General features: G+C 39.4%; 1 protein-coding gene across 1 annotated transcript in view; it reads right to left on the bottom strand.

Moving 5' to 3' along the window:
- The window catches only part of DNAH5 (dynein, axonemal, heavy chain 5), a gene marked incomplete at its 3' end in the record, with an annotated part of 181,984 nt that overhangs the window by 140,438 nt on the left and 18,543 nt on the right, over window positions 1-23,003 (bottom strand). Inside the window, exons 3-12 of the mRNA XM_008569081.1 lie at window positions 16,315-16,449; window positions 13,248-13,332; window positions 9,599-9,759; window positions 8,041-8,262; window positions 6,666-6,803; window positions 5,791-5,967; window positions 3,840-3,953; window positions 3,054-3,161; window positions 1,263-1,385; window positions 120-335 (exon numbers count right to left, since the gene is read on the bottom strand). Of these exons, the coding sequence (XP_008567303.1) occupies window positions 120-335; window positions 1,263-1,385; window positions 3,054-3,161; window positions 3,840-3,953; window positions 5,791-5,967; window positions 6,666-6,803; window positions 8,041-8,262; window positions 9,599-9,759; window positions 13,248-13,332; window positions 16,315-16,449 (1,479 nt within the window). The remainder of the gene's footprint in view (window positions 1-119; window positions 336-1,262; window positions 1,386-3,053; window positions 3,162-3,839; window positions 3,954-5,790; window positions 5,968-6,665; window positions 6,804-8,040; window positions 8,263-9,598; window positions 9,760-13,247; window positions 13,333-16,314; window positions 16,450-23,003) is intronic.

The raw sequence follows: 23,003 nt of genomic DNA, 5'->3' as shown, positions 1-23,003 counted from the left end.
GAGATTATAATTTACATTATAGACTGGTGATCTGAATCTTCCTAAGTGCAGTTATTTGCATAAAATATTAAAGCTTAGTTACAAATAATGGTAGCAAATATCATTTTAAACTACAATACCTGGTATTTAGTAACCATGTCTTCCAGCCCTTCGATTTTAGAATCTTGCAGGACTGAGTATGTCTTCAAGGTTGTAAAGATGTCTATTATCTTGGCAAGGCGTCGGTGAAAAGTTTCAAATTTTCCAAAAATATACATCTCACTAAATTCAAATTGTTTCTCCTTCGGATTTTGTTTAAGCTTTTGTTTTGTCTCGTGAAAGCAGTGCTGGTATTCCTTACAATGAAAACCCAAATATAAGAAAGGAAACATAACAAAGGTATCAACTTTATTTTCTTAAGGAAGGCGACAGCAAAGTCAGATGGAATTTGCCAGCCTTTTCACAGCTTCGTGCCTCTGCATTTACTCATCCATCAGCCTGGAATACCATCTTTTCCCATCCTCCAATTTAGCAAACTCTTGGTTATTCATGATGTAGTTCAAAGGTACAGGTTTCCCACCTTGATTCCACTGTTTTGATAACAGCATCACTCTACGTCTTTCTCCCCGTTCATCTATAAGATGCTTAAGGGAAACTACCTCATCTTAGACATATTTCTATCTCCATGTGTCAAATGCGTCCCCCAAAAGTTCATGTACCAGAAACTTGATCTCCATTGTAACAGTATTAAGAAGAGTAGGAATCCTATGATGGTATTTGAAAGGCTGGGCCTTTAAGAGGTGATTAGATAGTGAGGACTGTGCTCTTGGGGATGGATTGATCCATTCATGGAGTAATAGGTGTGGTTCTGATGGCTTTAAAAGGGGAGCTAGTGAGCAGGTTAGCTCTTCTGCTCAGTCCGTTCTCTCCATGTGAAGGCCCTCACCAGATGTGTTCCCTGGACCGTGGACTTCCCAGCCTCCAAGACTATAAGAAATAAATTTTGTTTCCATTATAAATTACTCAGTTTCTGATATTCTAAGCAAGAGATAACTGGCTAATACAGTGTGGTACTGGGACATAATAGACTCCCAATGACGGTAGAATAAGTGAATAAATTTTCTGGAAAGGTTTATTGGCACTCCATTTTCTTAACCACAAAGAATGGTTGTTCTTTTTAAGCAACCAATAACATGATAACTGCTAAATGACTTATGATGGTCTCAGCAAAAATAACATAAAAATAGCAAAACATCTAAATGTATTACTAAGCTGACCATTACCTGCTTAAGTTTAATTGCAGATAATATTTTTTCTACAACAACATCCTGCGGCTGGTTCCAGACGGAAGCAGTTCCATTGTTGGTTATGTAGGCTTTACATGCAGATATCATCTGATTTGTCACCTGGAATTTTCCAGTTAAATGATGTTAAGTACATAAAACAGCTACATGTGATTCTTAACTCTTGTACCTCTCAGAGTTTGCAATCTGTGAACTTGAGCTTCAGGTTTACTTGTTTCCACCACAACTATGATCAAACCCTGACCTTTTGATAAAGTCAAAATCATTTGTGAAATCACAGAATTGGAAACACTATAGAAAATCAGCAATTCAGGCCAGAATTCATGCAGAATGAATGTCTTAACCAACCAAGGAGGGATTCAATTCCCTACCTAAAAGTGATGTGAGTTTCCCGGATCTTTTTAGGTAGCCTGCTCTGACATCTAACCCACAGTTTATACACACATGTAAAGTGCTACCCACCCTGATTTTTCATGCTGCTAGGATCTTCAGTGAAAATGTCAAAAGAAGGCCACAGAGAGAAGAGTAAATAAAGCTAATACATGAAACTGCTAGTATTTTATTCATCTCTCCAACCTTCTTTTCACAAACTTCTTAATTTTTCAAAAATAAAGTAAAAAAGAACATTAAATGACTTTACTGTATGCTTGGGATATGATGCCTGGGATTTGCAGTGCAAGAGGTAGAGGTGTAGGAGAAATAAGATCAGCCATATGCTGATAGTTGCTGAATCTGGGTGATTCGGTATACAACACTCTCTCCCTGCGTACTTGCTTCAAAATTTCCATAATAAAAGTTTTTCGATAACTGGATAAATGACGGTTTTACAATTTTATTCTTAATGGTTTTGCAAATAATATGCATGAAATCTAGATTAATAACATAAATTGACTTTGTCTCATTTACCCAGGGAATATCCCCCTGACTATAACATATAGTTTTAAAATGTGAAGATATTGAGGAAGGATTTTGTGGACATTCCTCTTTCCACCTGAACTGCTCACACGAGAGCAGAAGGAAAAAAAGTTTCCCATCAAGCTTTTAAGGCTGGATGTCTCTATTTCCAGGAAGATTTACACCTCCTACTGCATTAGTTTCCCGAACACAAGTCTTGATGGGTCAAAAATTCCTTTATTTTAATTCAACATTTAAAATTTTTGCCCTGATAATAAAAAAGTCATTTACTTCTTAGAGACTATTCAAAATGAGACTAGCAACAGTGCTTACCATAAACACTTACAAGTTAGGACAAAAGGTTTAAACATCATTATGGTTTTTGGCAGAATCATTATAATTGCTTTATAGATTACTGGAAAGTTGCAAGTGGATTTTATTACCATGGTTACTGGTCTAACAACACCAAGTAAACAACTGTGGCATCAAATAAATTTGGAACAGTGGCATAAAAAATATGAAACAGGAGATAGCCAGTTAAATGAAGTTTTTCTTAATTAAAATTTACCAAATAGGAATAACTGAGGTGCTAAATAATATAGGCAAAGAAATTCCAAAAAGAATCTTTTTTCATCTTTATTATATAAAAACAAAATACTTATTTTAATGATTACTTTGGGAAATAACGCTTTTTGATTTGCTAGAATCAGTCTCTCAAAAAAACTTAATTTTACCTCTGTTGGTAGACTAAACTTTTTTAAAATTTTAAGTTACATGGACATTGGACTATGCTAATGTGGTCATTTTTAATTATCAAAAAATTGACCAGTGGCAAAAAGAATATAAGTGACCATAAACTCTAGACTCTGCACTTACCTTTACAAACAGAGACGTGATTTTCTCAGAGGTGTTATAGTAATGAGAGATGCTATAGATCATTTTAATTGCATTTATAAGTGTAGGAATAGCATCAATCATGGATATCTGGAAGATACCACAAAAGTTTTTTGGGAAAAATATATATAAAATTCAGCAAAATGCTAATAGTCTAATCACTACATCATCATAAGAATAAAATTTATTTAAGATTTTTGTTAAAGATTTTATTAAAGACTTAATAATATTTTCTAATGCTTTACTTGAATATATTTAATAATAATATTATTTTTATTATTTTAGCCATATATGGTTAATCAAATTTATTTCAATGCAAGAAACACTAACTTATGTTAATGACAAGCAACAGAAAGTTAAATGTTAACTGTCACTGACAATTATTAATGATTAATTATTAATAACACATAGTTTGTTATAAATAAAAGCAGGCACTTCCTAAAGCTAAAAGATAAGAAAAACACCATGAATGACTTTTCCCAGAGTTCTCTGGGGTATAGTCAAGAAAGTCAATTACACTATTTAATGGAAAATGTAATATGCAATAAATGTGTTTAAAATATAACAGCTCATAAAATCTTTTTGATAGATAATTATATAGATAAATTAGAGACAAAGAAATAGATATATAGATGTGTATATGAATATGTATATATATTTCATTGAGAAAAAAAAGTTTCAAAGACCTTTTCAACACACTATACTATCTATGAACCAAAATTCAACACTCAATTCAGCTGGTACAAAAAGGGTCAACTGCAGACTCACAGGATCACCACTGTACAAAGGGTCACAACATTTTTCAAGTGTGTACAAATATTTGACATTGTCCTTCGCTTCATTAGCTGCATCGGTGATTCGAACATCCATCTCACGCCAAGTCTAAGCACAATACAGGAAAGCAATTTTAATGCAATTATTCATAGAGGAACTTCCAATATAGCAGTTACTACGAGTCACCACAAGTCCCTTGGGTTAGACTTTCACTTTGTTCTGTGCATCTTGCATGAAACTGAATTCAGAGGGGTGAGGGATATCGCTATGCTGAAGAACAATTTAATTTTTTGACTAAATTTTCATAAGAATCACTTTCAGGCCTTCTCTTATAAAATCCATTCCAAACTAGCACAGATTACCAAGAGGGCAGCACCTTTCTCTAAACTCACACCTGTTCTTGTCCACTGGCTACTGGATCCATTTGGACCTCACTCCCATGTTTTCTATCTTTCCTCTATTCTAACCTGAACTCTCTTTCCTATCTACCTATACTTTTGTTTATCCATTAATATAGTAATTATTTCTTAACTGCCAACCATATGCCAGGATGGTGCTATGAGCTGGGAACTTCAAAATGGAAAGATAATCATAAAGTAGGAGAAGTAAAAGGAAATGATTCAGCACAAGTCAATGCATTCAGTTGACTTCACGGAAGTCCTACTGATATTTCTGAACTGTATTGCAAGGCTCACCTCTCATATTTCTCTGAGCAATCACAGAAGGTAAACCTAAGCACTGTTATTGACACAAATTATTATTGGTTATTTAAATTATTTGCATGGATCGAAACATCCATGCAAATAGCTAATAAATAGTCTTTATGGCACCAATGCCAGGTGACTTAGGCAGCCTCTGTGATGGTCCCCAGTGATCACCCAATGCCTTTTATTCAAGCTCTCATGTCACCCCCTACCCTTGATAATAGGCTGAATCTAATGACTTGCTTCTAATAAATAGAATATGGCAAAATTGACAGGATGTCACTTCCAAGATTCATTTACAAAAAGACAGTGGCTTCCGTGTCGACCACTCTCTTGCAATTTCTCACTTGCTCCCTCGAAGGGAAGCCAGCTGCTATGTCTTTTTTTAATTTAAATGAAGTGTATTGATTGCACATATTTATGGGGTAAAGAGCTATACTTCAATATATGATAGTAATCAAATCAGGGTAGTTAGCAAATTCATAACTGCAAAAATTTACCGCTTCTTTGTGATGAGAACATTTAAGCTCCACTATTTTAGCCATTTGACAATAGACAATAAATCATTGTTAATTATAGATTCCTAGCACTACTGTACACCAAGCTGCCCTTGGAGAGGCCCGTGTGGTAAAGAACAAAAGGAAGCCTCTGACCAACAGCCAGCAAGGAACTGAATCCTGTAACAACCACACAAGTGAACGTGGAAGCAGATCTTCCCCCAGCTGAGCCTTTAGATGAGCCCACACTGCAACTGCAACCTCATGAGAAACTTTAAGTCAGAGGCACCCAGGGAAGCTTCACCCAGATTCCTGACCCACAGACTATGAGATAAAAATATATGTTATTTTAAGCTGCTCAGTTTTGGGGTAATTTGTTTTACAACATAAAATTAAGATACCAGAACTAAAAAATAAATATGGAGAAGGTATGTTTTCATAATTACTACTTTGAGCTGGTCTGAATTCATAATATATAAATAATCATATTATCGTGCTATGTCGTAATTACATGCAATGCCCTCTAATAACACACAGACATACATGTACAACTGTTAACAAATGATTAATTCAGAGGCTATTTCCACAGTATCCAAAATTCTTTAAGGGCAATATTATGCAATCTAAAAAGTTTTTCAAAAAAGGGCAATAACATTTTTCTGTTCCTAATTACTCTATGACATGAAAATACATATGGAACACTCTCATTCTAGTTTCATAAGGCCGAAAGAAATGACCGGGAACCTTCAAGAGTTTTGACTTGGCCGCAGCAAGCACTGCGAGCACAGTCTTCACTTGGGGGCTTTTCAGCTGATCCAAAAGGTAGTTAAATTTGGATAGTCTTTTTTTCCAGTGCTCCAACTCTGCTCGGGGCCCAAGGTCATCTGCTTCCTTCCGAAGCTGATTGTTTTCAGCAAGGACCTGAAAATACACGGAAAAAACATGAATCATTGAGGGAGGGAGCCTGGAGATATGAAAGTTATACACGGGCAAAAAATAAAGCAAGAAATGATGCTATCTGAATCATGATATATTTTATTCATTTACATGCTTTGAATGACAGCCTTTTACTAGCAAGTATCCATTTTTTAAAATTTAACAAAAATTGAGTCAATTTGTTCTAACTGAAAACTAGTTAGTGAGCTTTAATGAGCTGTTACTGTATATCCTAAGAAAACTTCTTCCTTAAGCTGGTTAGTTTTGATTGTGCTTCTTTTTTGATGTCATGTTTATCTTCATTTCTTTATTTAGGAATTTTATGAAAATATTTTTTAAAGGTTAAGTCTTAAGCTCCCTTTTGGAGGACAAGCTGAATTACACAACTCCTGGTACTTCTACAGAGGGTGACTCCAAAGTAAATCAGACCTCAAGGAAGATTGGTAAAGTGCAGCTTTCTCGCTATATTACTATACAAAGCCATTTACTTTCATCTCTTAGAATTCTTACTATTTCTTCTTGACTAATGACCATAAATGAAGATCCACATCGAACTTCTCACCTTTTTAAGGACTTCTAGTAGAACACTTAGGCAAACGGGATGTCATATGCTATGCCTCCCTCCACTGGCTAGTTCAGGGACACGGCATCCAAAACTCTGACACTTGGTTTCTGAAAATTACCTGTTCTGTCTGTTTGATCCACACTTTCATACAACCTTCTACTTTTCCCATTGTCTCTGGGTTATTAGCGAAAGTCAAGTAGTCCATAGGTCCCTTCAGGGTTTTCAGTTCAAATATGTCACATTTTTGAAGGATCACCTAATTAAAATGAAAATTAAACAATAAAAGGATGCTATTTTAGAACACATGTACTCTGGGCTCTTGTTTGTCACCTTGCCGCGCTGTGACAGAGCTCTGGAGAGCCTGTCAAGGCCACACAGACCTCCACTCCACTCCCACAGGCCTTTGTGCACCGCCCCAGCCGGGAGGGCCTGCCAGCCCTGCCCCACCTCCCTGCACCTCCAGGACCCACCCCAAGGCCCGCCGACCTCTCCCATTCATGGAGAATGCCTCCTCCCGAGTGGGATCCATCCCACTTGTTTAATACCTTTACTACCATATGAAGTGGGGCCAGATGAAAAAAACGCTGCTTTTTTAGAGAGAATACCAACAATTTCCCTTGGCCCAACCTTCATTTTGGTCTGGCCAGCATCATAGTTAATCACCAATATAACTCAGATGTTAGCTGGAGTCATCCAGTGTCTATCTGGATAAAAATTTGCTCAAATCCCCAATTCCACATCCTTTGGAAAATGTAATGACCCCTCCCAATACTCCAGTAGGATCAGGATTCCCTGGAGAGGAGGGGAGCGCACCATATTGTCATAGTTACCATAGGATCTGTTTCCCTACCCCCCCCCACATGCCCAATCTGGACTCTGTCATCTTCTACTTGTTCCATGATACCCCCGTCCCCACCACGCACACATATGTGTGTGCATCCACCACCTTCCACCCCAGGTGATCACAAACACAGACTTACTGTAGATAGCACAAATCGCACAGAAGCTAAATCTCACATTTGCCAAACTTATTCTCAAAGGCCATTTTGGTCACAGGCTGAAACACAGGACCTGACCCACTGTCTCCAGACATAGCAATTCCAATTCTTTCACCTCTTCAGGATTTCTTCCCACCCGCTGCCTGCCACCCACCACACACACACACCCCATTCTGGCTTCAAATTCCTTTCATTCCAGGATGCACAGCAATGCCACAAGCATGTCACATTCTTGTCTTTGCAGTCACACATCTGACTGACTGAGTACAACCCTTCAACACTGCCAACATTTTTATGGAACCCCGAATGCATTAATCATGACAAACTGTAGACATTTCAATCTAGTCACCATCCCATCTTGAGGGGGCAACAAAATTTTTTCAAGATTCGCAACACAGTGGAATTTCAGATCCTGCAAGAGAAGTGTCACATAATTCTATATTGTATTTGTCAACCCTCTGATCATTTGTAAAGGAATCACTTATTCATTTTTACCTTCTCCTTCAGACTCTCTTGTGCACCTGATAGGACGCTCACAAAGCCTTCCAGAGAGCTCAAGAACTCCTGCCGAATGTTGGAGGCTTCCTGAAGACCCTCGAGCTCACCCCAGCCATGGCTCGTAGCCCTGAGAGCAGGAATGAAGATGTCTGACAGCAAATGTCTCACGCTGTTTAGCAGGCCACCATCTGCGGCATCCAACATGTTAAAGCTCACCTCCTGAAAAGCAATTAGCAGAGTCTTTATTGCAAAATTGATCCTCAACCACAACATAGCTACTAAGTCATTTCTAAATGTTGTTAATTAACCAAATACCCAGTAAATTACTATTTTGACACCCTGGTTAAGAAATAAGCTTTACACTATTCTAAACTGTCATCATCAAAATAAAAGCATGAAATAAATAGAATGCCAGATGTTTACCAGTTTATTTGCTCCAAGAAGACAACGCTCCCATTAGGGGCTGGGGAGAGAATTGTACAAATGCACTTTATCTGGCACAAAAAATACATATCTACTTTTAGAAATCTTATTTTAAATGTATGAAAATTAAGTAAATTATGTATGGGAAATTCTTTCTAAAAGAAAAGACCTCACTGTTATACCCATACAGAATGTTACATCCATTTTTGTTAATAAATTGAATAATTAAATGTTAAGTCCTCTTACTCAAAAGATTAAAAAGAAGTATCTTCTGAATTGCTTGCTTTAAATGCTTTTAAAAAGCTTCTTTGAAAGTAGTCTTTTATGGCCGGCCCGGTGGCGCACTGCTACAGTGCGCCGCTTTGGAGCGCGGTGGCACTCCCGCCGAGGGTTCGGATCCCACATACAGACCGGCCGCTCACTGGCTGAGCAAGGTGCGGACGCAACACCGAGGGTTGCAATCCCGTTGCCGGTCCTGGTCCGGTACGGGCGCGACACTGAGGGTTGCGATCCGTTGCCGGACACAAAAAAAAGACAAAAAGGAAAAAAAAAAAGAAAGTAGTCTTTTATTTTATTTATTTTTTTCATTGTACAAGTTTATGGGGTACAGTTTGGTGTTTCAGTATATGCATACATTGTATAATGATCCAATCTGAATAGCTATCATATCTATTACCTAAACTTTTAACATTTCATTGTGGTTATAACATTCAAGATCCTCTTTTCTGGCTATATTGAAATGTACCATACAGCATTATTAGCTATTGTCACTCTTGAGCACCAGAACTTCTTCCTATCTAACTGTGACTTTGTAAATTTGTACCATTTACCAATATTTCCCCATTAACTTCCCTCCCTCCCCACCTTTCCCTGCCTCTGGTAACCACTATTAAAAAAAAAAAAAAAAAACATGAAAGTAGGTATAGATGTTGTGATGAATTTCCCCATTAACTTCCCCCCCCCCCCCCCTTTCCCTGCCTCTGGTAACCACTATAAAAAAAAAAAAAAAAAAACATGAAAGTAGGTATAGATGTTGTGATGAGCACTATGGTTATCTCCACAGGAAGGGTATTTTTGTGCACTTTATGTGATTTTTGGTAATTCAGGGAAAACGACTGCCCCTGGCCCTTACCCGGTGGATGTTCTCAGCAGTGATGGCTTTGGAAGGGTCGGTCCTGATGAAAAACACGCACACACCCGTAAGAGCCACATCTTTTCCCTCAGTCACGAACACCTTGGGTTTTTTAATCTTTCCAGAAACAAGATGTGCCCCTCCTGGAGAGTCAAGTTGTCCTACCAATGCAAAAGAATTTTAGTTTCACAAATGCCCTTTACAGTCCATGTGGTCGCCTCTTGGAATGAAGTTTCCTTGCTAAAATATTGCCATTGTTCACTCTCGTTCACGTGCCCTAGATGGGTGCACCATTTGGACAATCTCTAGCCTGAGCTCTAAAGGAATCTAAAAGGATCCGCGTCATTCCAGATCATAGGTTTATTTCAAAACTGTTGTTCCAGGGGCAACAAGAAAGGGTGAGGGAAGAGAAAGCATATGTTGGCATGTGCTTATTTAAGGCCCTCTGCTAGGTACTCTGTGAGCATTATTAAAATTCATAGCCTTGAGGCAACTGTGACCTGCTCCAGGTTGCACAGCTGATAGGTGGCAGAGCCAAGGTCAAAACCCAGCTCTGACTACAAAACTCAGAATCCCTCCTCCCCATGCTGTTTCTCCTCTGTCATACTCTGTGTAGCTGGCTGGTCCTTCAGTTTATCAACAGAGTCAAGATCGTGCAAAGGTAGCACCACATAGTGGTTAATAGTGTGGCTCTAGAGTCACATTCCCAGGACATCAGTCTTGGGCTGCGCTTCCTAGTCATGTGACCTTGGGCAAGTTACCTAATCTTTCTGTGCCTCGTTTTTTTAATCTTAAAAATAAGAATAATAGTACTAGAACTGATCATCTAGAATTGTTGTGAGGGTAAAATGAGTTCATACATGTAAAGGCACTAGAAAAGCATATAAAAATACCAGTTCAGTATGCATTATCATTATTAGTATTTGAAAATTCATCATTGGTGTCCAAGCATGGAGTTTATTGAGTGGATCATTTAAGTACACAGAATATTCTCTGAGCTATTCCACTGTGTTCTTGTCTGCCCAAGAAATGTTTAGATGTCCAAATGAATTGGTAGCTCAATCAAAATTATTGGCATAGAAGGATGATGCTAAGGGAGAAATTTGGAAGGGGAGTGAAACGTAAGGTGAATTCTAAAACCCTGGCATTAGAACCTCTTGGGGTGAGCCTCCCTGATGGTTCTTCCTCCCCATGGCACTGGTTATTTGACAGTGAACCTGCAATAAAGGTAACTAGAAAATCTCTCTCTCTCACTCTCTCTGTCTCACTCATTCAAAATTGGGTCCCGTTTCTGACTAATATCACCTGGGTCTCATGAGTAATAAGATGTTATACAAGAAGCTTCAACCAAGGCACCAAGATATTATAGATATCACAAAACAAAAAGAACATTAAGGCAAAAACATAAATTTTGCAGAAATTTCAAAGTAGGCACATCTTCCCCCTTCCCACCCTCCCCGCGTCAGAATCCAAAAGGCTGAAGAGAGTGCAGACTGCAGGAAGATTTCATGAGGACTGTCGTGCTGTGCCAAGGGTAGGGTGTAAAGGGTCTCCATTTTGACCTCAGGTCATGAATGAGGTGTCAACTATCCCAATTTGCCCAGGACTGAGTGGTTTCCTGGGATAGGGAAGTTTCAGTGCTAAAACCAGGACAGTGGGTCACCCTCGTCAAGAAACAGACCCTTCACCCCAACTACCTAAAGAGCCTGACTTATGTCTCCAGGGCTTGAGGGATGAAATGGACTGGAATATGACACCCACCCCAGAAATCTAAACACAGCATGCAACAAGGCAGATAGAGGGCGATGAGGCTGATTGGGGAGCTAATGACACGTCCACAGATAGCAGGGACGAGAGGAGTAGTCTTTCCAGGGAACCAGGTGGGAGCCCTGCTGAAAAGAGAGCTGACTGGAGCCATCTCAAATCATGCTCGAGAGGAGTGCTGGAGGGATGACAGAGTGAGTTGGGGTGGTGTACACTACCAAAATACGAGGCAGAGGGCAATGGCCATGGTATAGACAGCACATCCCCATGGGGTGTGCAGCCAGTGCTCCCAGTGGCCACCTCGGGAGAACCCACCATGGTGTCCACAAAAGCAAGGGCCCAGAGAGCATAAGGTCAGCCAGTGATGACAGTGACAGTCCCGTAAAAACTTTCCTGCGGGCTGGCCAGTTAGCTCACTCGGCTAGAGCATGGTGCTGATAACACCAAGGTCAAGGGTTTGGATCCCCTTACCAGCCAGCCACCAAGAAACAGAAAACTTTCCTGCCCCCCTGTCCTCTTGTCTCTGCCCTGCCTCAGGCCAGGCACACCAGGCACTGTGGCTAAGTCGATGTGCACATGGGTGGAAGAATAAATTGAGGAAGCAGAGGAGGACCACATGCCCCTCTCCCCTGCAAACAGCAACCTTCACAGGCTCTGGCTGGGGGGTGCGGGGCTCATGGGGGAGAAGGGGAGAAGATTTAACCTTTGATCAACTAGTTTAAATCAACTGCACATGTTTTATTTTTTAATTGAAGTTATGATTGTAATTTGAAATGACCGTAGGAATTTTTCTTATCTAAGAATGTCCAGAAAAGTCATGGGGCTGCCCGAATTTTAATCCAAAGAAGAACTATCCCACTGAGAATGCCCAAGGTAGAGTGAGATGCAAAAATGAACTTGCATTTATGTTTACATCCTATGACCCCTTCCTGCTCCACGTAAAATTTACACAAGGAGGCCAGCTTTACCCAGAGCACAGTTCATAGATGAACTTAACATTTCATATGAGTTTATGTTTTGCAGTCTGGGGTAGAAATAAAAACTGCCATCTTTTGATATTTCACTCAGAATGAAATGAACTTTCTCAATGCAAAATAGCAAACTGAAAACTTTGGGGAAACGCCAGTCAGTTATAATTTGCATGCATAATTTCTTCAGTTTTTAAACAAAGGAACATAGTTATATTTTATGCCAAGAGCAACAACTATTTTCCCTCCTTTCCAAGAGGTCATGAGAGGATTATATGATATTGTAATATAACAATAATATATTCATTTATATCTGTAGTTTGGTCTTAAAAATTATATTAGTACACTAAAAAGTAGAATGATACATGCTGGTTGAATCCATAGAAATATTCACAAACTTTTCCTAAGTGAAAATGACAAAACCTGTCATTTAATATTACTCATTTAATCAGAGTCAGTAGAAAATAAACATAATGTGATATTTAACTGAAAAATTCATATTACACTTCCGTACTGAAAATAATTCATATGTTAAAAAGAAATGATATCTATATAGACGAGAAACAGATGCCCATTAGAAGTGCTACAACATAATTCTATAGAATGAACTAGAATATAAGAAAAGAAAGTCTCTAAACATGTTCTGCTTTATTATTCCCCTTATTACCAGCACACCCTGAGAAGGAAAATCAAACATCTCCAATAAAGTTAGAGCAACCAGACTAAATGCCCCCCATTATCTGTCCTCTGTCCTGGAGGTGAAGCTAGAACCTCTTCCATGCAGCCACTCTTTGGTTCCCCCACATCGTCAAGGAGCAAGAGGCCTGGTCAGTTCTCATGGTGGCTTTCTTCTTCAGGCCACCCTCAGATAAAGATAATGACACATTTTTGGGTAATGTCACATCAAATCTGGATACCTGTTTCTGCTCCCTCCACATCCTGATAGTAAAACATAAGGTGACGGAGACCTCCAACAGCAAAAAGTTGATCAATTCTTTCAATCTGGGAAAAAGAAAAGACAAAGTAATGACTTTTGTTCTGAATTATGAACCGCATTTAAATCAGCATTGATAGTATAAAAAAGTAAAAGTATTATCATCTTTGTTATTTCAAAAGGACTGTACCTAATGCATCCCATATACAAGGGAGCATTTTTTTTTCAACTTAAAAACTGTGAAAGAATAAATGTCCCACCATACTAAAGATTCAACTCAAAGAAGTAATTTAATTAATCATACAAATATCTGCTACATATACACATTTGAAAAGAGATCATCCCATTTTTGTTAATTTCCTAAAGTGTTGAGCTGTTGAAAGCAGATGTAAATATAGATGAGTGTTTCATTTCCAGTCGATTGCAGACCAGAAGGAGAGAACAAATCTTTCAAAACCCAGCCTAACACACTGGAGACAAGTAATATTAAATTGCAATAATTACTGAGAACTGCCATGCAACACGTATGACTACGAACACTCCTTCCAGGAGCAGCCTGCCGCTTAGTCCCATCCAGGAAGTTCATGGTATGTCTAGGGTTCCAACAACGAGCCTGACACCAATGGAAGCACTTTTTCTCAGTTTGGAATTCATATGAGAAGGAAGAAAAAATAAAATCTACACACTCATTAGAATGGCCACTATCAAAAAAACAAAAACAAAATAGCAGGTGTCGGTGAGGATGTAAAAACACTGGAAATTTTATACACAGTTACTGGGAATGTGAAATGGTGCAGCCACTTTGGAAAACAGTATGGCAGTTCCTCAAAAAAATAGAAATAGAATTGCCATATGATTCAGCAATTTCATTTCTGGATATATATCCCGAAGAATTGAAAGCAGGGTCTCGACGACATATTTGTATGCCCATGTTCATAGCAGCATTACTCACAATAGAGTCCACAAGAGGTGAAAGCAATGGATGAATAGACACACAAAATGTGGTATATGTACACAACAGAATATTATTCAGCCCTAACAAGGAAGGAAATAACACATGCTACCACATTGATGAACCTTAAAACATCATGCTCAGTGAAATAAACCAGTCACAAAAAGACAAATATTGTATGACTCCACTTATATGAGGAACCTACAGCAGCCAAACTCATAGAGACAGAAAATAGAATGGTGGTTTCCAGGGAAGGGAGAAAGGGGAGCTGTTGTTTAACGGATGCAGAATTTTTGTTTGCAAGATAAATAGAGTTCTGAAGATTGGTGGCGCACCAATGTGAATGTACTTAACGCTACTGCACCACTTAAAATGGTTAAGATGGTAGGTTTTCTGTTATGTGTATTTTACCCCAATTTAAAATAATTTTTTAAAGAATAAAATTTAGCCTGAAAATTTAAGTGTGAAAATAAGCCCCTTTCAATTTCCACCACACTACAGACAAAATGTTAAACCATTACATGCGAGGAAAAGCAAGTTGCCCTGTTTTGTTTGTTATATTTCCTTGATTGAGGATGCTACAGGGATGAGTTAGGAAGGATTTGCTGAGATTAACTCCCAAGCCAAGAATGTCATGAAGAAGATGCTTCCATCACAGACAGAATTATAACTGCTACCCCTCTAGACTTGCTTGAAAGCCTGAGCTAGATGCTTTCTCTAAACCTCCAGGTTCTGATATTCCTGGGTCCTGAATTTGCCATAGCAGTCTAACTTGGGATTTCTACGGTTCTGAACTTTTGCTCATTTATCCTACCTGCATTATCCCAAATCCAGATGTCTGAATGGGGAGGCAGGGTGGAATTACGCATTTCACCTCTGGAATGACCTCCCCAAGGCTGAATCAGCTATTTGACCCTGTCTCCTTCTACACCTCCATGTTTGGAGAATGATATTATCTACCACCAGGTATGATGAAGATTAAATGAGATAATAGATGAAAATCACTAGGGACAGGGGCTGACACGTGGTAAACATTCAATAAAAGCTAACTATGAGAAGAAGGGAAAAAGAGGAGAAAGACATTTCCACAACTAGTGCTTGATTTATTCTGTATTTACACCTATTAGTGTTATACACCCATAATTATTCCCCTGACTCGTGTTAGCTGCTCCAGAGCAGCCCTGCAGGAAGACATGAAACCAGCAGTGTGCTGGAGCCAGCTTGGACTGGCTCACGTGATCCAATCGATGACAACTCTTTCCAGCTCAGCATTTAGTAACATCATGTTGGTAGTGTGAAATCAGCCATGGCAGGAGTATTTACATCAGAGAAATCAGCTAACCTCAAATTAGTTCCCACACAGACACAGTGCCCAAAGCCAGTTGTTAAACATTTGACAAGCCTACCACTGATATGCATTATCAACGGTGTGGCACCCTGTTAACGAAAAGGGCTTTCTTTCTTTTTCTAATGCCTAATTGGTTAAAAACAACAAAACAACAGCAACTTCAGGAATCATCGCAGGGCTCCTGATCGATCTTCCTCACCATCTAGGAAATTATGTATTCTCATGTATTTCGTCCTTCTACTTCCAAGGTCAAATCACCAAGCAAATCACATCCCAGATTTGGAGAAGGAATCATAGCAGAAAATGGAAGTCAAGGTTAGGAACAAAAGAAACTAGATTCAGCTGTCAAACCAAAGTCAAACGCAGGAAACCAAGGCTCAAGTCAGTCTCTAGGCCTAGAATGAGGTAAACACAAAAGAGATATCCCCCAGCTTGAGAGGAGATTCTGTTCCCCAACCTCAGCTTCCAAAGTGGCACAAGAGCCCAGCTTCATTGGACGTAGAGGATACAGACATTGTCATCAGAGTTGTGGAACTCAGATGACAACCATAAGTTCCCCTGTCCAACACTGAGAGCTGGAGAGCCGTGAGCTCGTTCTGCCAGCACCAGAACAGAGTCAGAACAGAGCCCCGTCCTTGTTAAAACAGCCACTCTCCTCTGGGCACAGCCTGAGGTCCTGCCACAGGACAGTGTCAGCAGACCATCTGTGCCCTCCATAATCAAGCCGGTAAGGATGCAGATGCAGCGCACCTGATTCCCCTCAAGAATGGCATCTTCCACCTCGGTTTTGTTCAGGTCCAAACAGGAAGCTAAAATCGCAAATAAGTAGCCATGCCTCCCGTCCAAACGTGCCCGCTTGGCTTCCTGCTCTTCCTTCAGTCTTTGCTAGAAGAAAGAAAGAAAAACGTTATCTGGCAACTGCTGTTCTCAGACGGATTCATTTTGTAATAATTCCATACTATTGTTTTCTCAAGTCTTAGGTATTTGAACAAGAGACAGCTTAATAGTACCAGTTTTTATGTACTATCTTCTATTTTTAGAGATAATGCGATTTCTTTTGTGAAAATAAGATGTGCTCATTGTTTTGAAATTGCATAATACAGATAAGCCAAAAGAAGAAATAAAAATCACCTGCCATCCAGAAATTATTACTGTTAACATTTTGTTCTAAATTTTTACAGATTTATTTCTATGCATATAAAAGCATCCAACAGACACATACACGAAAAAAGAAATCTCCACTTTTGTAAACATTTTTCTAAGTCAATAAAGTAATATTCTTCTACAACATCTCCTATTCTTCATTGTTTGTCTACAGGTTCATATCTGCTCTTGAAATTAGTTTCTGAATATCGTTTACTTTTTGACTATTGTTTATTAATTACAGTTATAAAGCATGTTAAATGTAACCAAAGGTGATGGTTTGAAGCTTATATTTTCATATACTCTATGCTCATACAAACATATGCAAACATATACAAACATCTATATTCATATCATACTATAAAACTTTTTCATGCATTTCTTCCCTAACAATACATTATAGACTTCTTTCTGGTTTAATACAGACCATTCCAACCCAAATAATAGCTGCAAAATATCCAGTATGGATTCATCATAATTTATTCAACAACTTTGCCACCAGTGAAACATTCAACTTCTTTTCCTGAAATAAGCAGATTATCTTTAATGCCAGCCAGTAACTCCTACTAGGAAGAGGAAAGGTGGCCCCTTTAGAGCCCTTCTTTAAATCAACAAACATTTATTAAACCCCAAATATGTGCCAGCACTGTGGAGGCAAATATTACTTAGTAACCTCAGAAAACCTCACAGACTGTCTGGCAGGATGTGAGCAGAAAATGTAAATATGAGAGAATGGCATAACAGTTGCCACAGAGGCATCAGGTTTATGGGTCCCCAAATACAGGAGCATTTATGGGATTTCAGAGAAGTCACAAAAAGGAGGCTGTCTACTATAGCCTGGGGTTGAGGAGGGGAAGTGGTGGGGTGACAAGAAAGCTTTCAGGAGGAGGAGGCTCAAGCCTAGACTTGAAGGAAGGTTGGCCCTGCTCCCTAGGATAGAGACATTTCTGCACATGCAAAGGCCAAGAGGCATAAGAAAGCATCACACATTCTGGAAACCACAAGACAGCCAGTATAGCTGAACTAAAAAGGACTGGGAAAACATAATGAGAAATGAGCAAAAAAATCAGGTCATAAAATATTTTGTGGACCACATTAGAGCCTAAATGTTATCTCAAGTCCGTGGAGAATCATTGACGACTTTCAAATCAGGAGAGAGGAATGTTTCACTGTCTGTGCAGCATTGAAAAATCCATCATTCTGACAGCAGTGTGCAAAGTGGATTGGAGCTATGCAAGCCTGGAGGCAGTCCAGTGGATTATAGCAGCATTCCCAGAGACTGGGAATGCATCAGGAGGAGCAGGTTGAAAGAACAACAACACAACCACCAGCTGAGGTTTTGGATGTGCTGGATTTAGAGGTGTGTCAATACACAGGTGGAAGTGGCAGACAGACCACTCTGACAGATATAGATGCATGTTCTCAACCCAGCAAAATCGACTTTATGGGCCAGATCATTCTCATTATGAGGGGTGGTCCTACACATTGTGGAGTTTTTAGTGGTATCCTTAGTCTCCACCTTCTAGATGCCAGTAGCTCCTCACCACCAAATTGTAAGAATGAAAATGTCTCCAGACATTGCCAAACATTCCCTGTGAGACAAAATCCTCCTTTCCCCATTGAGAACCACTGATAGGATATAGACATAGACACACATGGACATAGACATAGACAAATCAAACAAGACTCTCAACATAAAAACTACAATATGAATGGTATCTTTTGGCATTATGTCAGCACCACTTCCATCCAGCAGATGGTACATGCATATCAGCTATTCAATAAATATTTGTCAAATGAATGAATAAATCAAAGGTTAAACTATGAGTGTGGATATGATTTTCTAACAAAGTTATGGTGATGAAAAGATAAGAAGGTCAAGAATCTTGGAGAACACCAGTATGCCAGGAGCAAGGAGGGAAAGAAGTACGAGTGAAGAACTCTCAGGATGAGTGTGCAAAGAGACAGAAAGAGAAGCAGGAGACAGCAGCATCAATAAATCATGGAGACTGGCCAATAGTGCTAATGCTATAGAGAACTGGTTGGGTTAATCAGGATATCTTTAGTGACAGTGTTTACTAGATGTCTGCAGCATGCCACAAATCTATCAAGAAACAGACTGTACTTTCCCCTCCCCTTTAATTTGGCTGGCTGGGTGAGCAGTATTGACCAAAAGAAAATGGGAGAAAGTGAGATCATTGCAATGTCCTAGGCTAATCTTTAAGAGATCTTAGCTTCTGCCTCTGTACTTGGAAGGCACCCTGGGAACTCAGTCATCATACTGTGAGAAACTCAAGCTACATGAGGAGACCATGTGGAGGAGAACCAAAACATTCTGGTCAGCAGCCCCAGCTGACCTCCTGGCTGACCCCAGCACCAACCTTCAGCCATGTGGGTAAGCCATCTCAGATGTTGCAATCTCATTGAGCCTACAGATGACTGCAATCCAGCCAATGCCACGTGCAGCAGAAGAGCTGCCCAGCTGAGCCCAATCACCACAGAATCAGGAGAGACAATAGATGGTTGTTGCTGCTTTCAGCCCTTAAGTTTTTGTGTGGTTAGTTATGCAACAACATATAATAATCTTGTTAAAATAATTTCATTTGTTGGACAGAAAGGAAATGTATGTAGACTTGAGAAAAGGATGACTGGAAAAAGAGAAATATAAAGACACTAAATATAAACTATTCTTTCCAGAAACTTGACTATAAAGGAAAAGGGTGTAGTACTAGTAGATAAAGGGGAATGTAGAGTCAAGGAAGAGTGTTTTAAGATACAAAAAAGCTTAAGAAAAAGTAAAGAGGAAAAAGTTGGGGATTGCACAGTGATTGAAAGGTAGACCTGTGCAATATACATTCATTTCTCTAAGCCTGAAGGACTACCTGATAGACAATTTAGTTTGGTGAGGGGGAGTGGGAGGAGACAGGGATTAAGTTTAAAAAAATTAACAATCTACATATTTCCTCACCTTTTCTCTAAAAAAGAACTAACATGGGTCCTGACACAAAGTACACATTCCATCAACGTCAAATAGAAGAAACTTAAATCTCTTTTCAGATGTCACTAAAACCAGGAAGATGCCCTGTTGTTTTGAACTGTTTTCTACCTTCCTGGCAGAGAGAAATAAAAGACTTTTCTCTAAGTGATCTCTCTGAGTCTGTACTAAAGGTATTTGACAGCTTAAGAACACAGGGGTCAACCAGGGGAGTGAGGAAACAGCAACAAAACAAAGAGACAGCAAATGCTCAGTAGCCAAAAAGAAATAAAAGAAGTAGAGAGAAGAATCCAGACGTAAAGCAACTGAAGGCTTCCAAAGAATACAGAAACTTAAATAAGATTCTGCCATGGCAACACATTACTTACTGCACATCCCAATCATATAAGATACCAGAGGGGAAAAAAATGTTCTAATGGAGGAAAAGAGTATCAGTCCCTAAAACAGAACATTAATTATCTTATTTTTACCTAAATATCACGGAAGAAGGAAATTTCCAAAGCAGTTTTATGTATTCAAAGCAACTTTTCAACATGTTTTAAAGTAAATATTTTCAAAGCTATATTAAAAAGCATGTTAAGCACTGAATACATTTTTACTCAAACTGATTGTTCTATCTCCTAAAGACAAGTAGTATGAAGTCAACCTTAGCTCCATGTAGATGGAAGACCACAGTGTTTATCAATCTCAACTTTCATCGCATTATACTAAGGTATTGTGATAATATGTGGGGGTTTTTTAACTACCACAACTAATGTCAAACAAATATTTAGTAATCAGATCAGTGCATTGTCAATCCGTAAACTTAACCCTCAGCTCTGTGGCTGCTAGGGATCTGTGGCAACAAGCAGTCAGGTGACAAGCAGTCTGGCATTGGCCTGTCCTGCTGGCCTTTGAAATGTCTAGGATACTCGGAGAATGAGAGTAGAGTGGGATTAAGAAGGTGGGAGGTCAACTATGTAATGAGGTTTTTTAGAATCCTATTAAAATTGTTTACATGGCATGAGTAAGCACCAACTGTTCAGTGGGGAGGAGGGGGTAGCAGGGGAGGATGGCCAGAAACCTCTTCAATGTCCAAGGAAATCAAGAGTGGTATTAAAACGTTTCTGCAATTTGTGTCCAGGTGTGTTTCCACTGCCTTGGCATGAGACAGGGACTAATGTGCTACCTCACGAGAAATGAGTCCTGCTTCCCAGGCCATGCAATTTCCCATAGACGAAGGAGCACTGATGTCGGAGTGGGGTCACGGGTTCTAGTCCCAGTTCTGTCACTAATTGCAAAACCTCACACATCTATCATTTAACCTCTCTGGCTGCAATTTCCTCAACTCCAAAATTAAAGTGTTGTACTAGGTGACAGCTAAGATTCATAAAGAATGGACCTTCTCTAACACATGGGCTACTTCTCGTTGGCTCAAAAGTTAATATACACTACAGACTTGAGATTTTAAAATACAAATCCCAACAAAGACCCGAATGCTATGTGCTTTCAGAAAGCTCTGTGACTTTTTCTCAAAACTAACCCATCCATCCAATTTTTTTAAAAAACTAGCCTTTGCCTTTTAACTATGCAGAACCAAAGTCCAAGTCTGCATGCTTATATACACAAACTGTGTATGAACTACACCCATGATCAGTTTTTCATTTTGGCTCTAGGTTAATAATCCCCAACTATACGGGAGACCTTATAGAAATGGGGATAAAAACAAAATGGACATAAAAAGTCCCAACCTGAAAGACGTGTGCATGCAGACTGGACATAATACTACATCAACCATCACCTGAATTAAAAATGAGGTGACCAAGAATTTGATGCTGGATATCAAAATTTAGGTGAAACAAAACTTTTAATGATTTTTTTTTTAATTTTACAAATGTTTAAGCTCCCTCCACCCTTAGAAAGCTCAGCCTTGTTGGCAGGCTTGTCTTTGACCCAGGCCTGCCCCACTGACCCCGTTGGTAGCCAGCAGAACTAGGTGGAGGACGGCACTGCTGGGCCTAACAGCCTCTCTGTGACAGGGCAGGAACGCCCTTTTATCCAACCCTCCTGAAAGGCACATTTTGCACTCTTTGCCCTGGCTGCATTGCTAGCTTGTCACCCTTTGCTTACCATGCTTCAGTTTAATTGTCACAAAAACCCTATGAAACAGACATTATTATCTCCACACCAGGAAATCAATTCTGTGGGCCATTAACAACTTTCCCAAGACCATGCAGCTAAGGAAGTGGCAGGGCTGGGAATCAAGTTCTCCAAAAGCAACTAAGAACTTTTGCATCCGTTCAAATTCACATTCCATAGACATTTTGCCTTACATTTCCACTCAAGGTTTATTTAGGGCACTCTGGGTTTGGGAAGCCTCATATACTCTACGTGGATTATACGAGGAGCTGTGGGTGGAGACTGGAGCTAACTAGCAACCATTTGCTGTGTTACACCAGTGACATTTTAGTGCCAGTATCACTGGTACCCAGGAGGCTTCCAGCAGACGTGCCCTGTGTCTGGCTCTCTCACTGCGCTCCTGGGTCTCTCAGTACATGGTAGCTGTCCCCACCTCACCCTCCACTCCTGGAAGTGCCCAGGGGCGGGTTCCCTGCTTGGGCCAGGCTCCATGTTTTCACCTTCCTGCTGCCGCTCCCACCTGACAAATTCACTTTTATCTGCCTCACACTGTGTCCACCAAGTCCTCAGCCAATGCCTTTGCCCAGAGAAGTGGGTGTGGAAAGCAATGGATTTTGCAGACAAAGAAATATAAAAACAAGATTTTCTAGACAACATGATTAGTCTTGTTGCATGTCTGAATCTAAGAAAGAGATATGTTTTAGTGAGGTTTAGTTGCATATTTTTAAGTATATTTCTATTTGTTTGACTTGGGTGTTTTGTTCTTTAAGTATGTGTGTACATATAGTAATGTAACAAACATAGTAGAGTGTAATACAGATTAAAATCCCCACCTGAGATAATTGTAAGTAATGTAGAGTCTATGAATTACTGTTGAAGTTTCTTATTTAAATCACCAACGTAAATACTTCCACAACTGATTTTGCATTGGCTGTCAATATCAATCTCATGTCCATAGGCTGTTGATCATTTGATGAGAACATAGTGCTAAAGAGGCCAAGGACATGGGGTTGGTCCTATTAGGCCTCTGAATTTCACTTTATTCCATTTTTCTCAGCTGCAGATAAATCAGGGCAAATCCACAAACAGAAAGGGAAAATTATTTGAAGTGCACACCCAGCTGAAATATATGTCTATTGATAAAATATGCATTTACTTTCTTTTTTTTTTTTTTTTTTTTTTT

The sequence above is a fragment of the Galeopterus variegatus genome, unplaced genomic scaffold (genome assembly GCF_000696425.1).
Source record: "Galeopterus variegatus unplaced genomic scaffold, G_variegatus-3.0.2 Scaffold463, whole genome shotgun sequence".
NCBI classification, from domain to species: Eukaryota; Metazoa; Chordata; class Mammalia; order Dermoptera; family Cynocephalidae; genus Galeopterus; species Galeopterus variegatus.
The sequence above is the reverse complement of the archived record's forward strand: the minus strand, read 5'-3'. Positions and strand labels throughout refer to the sequence as shown.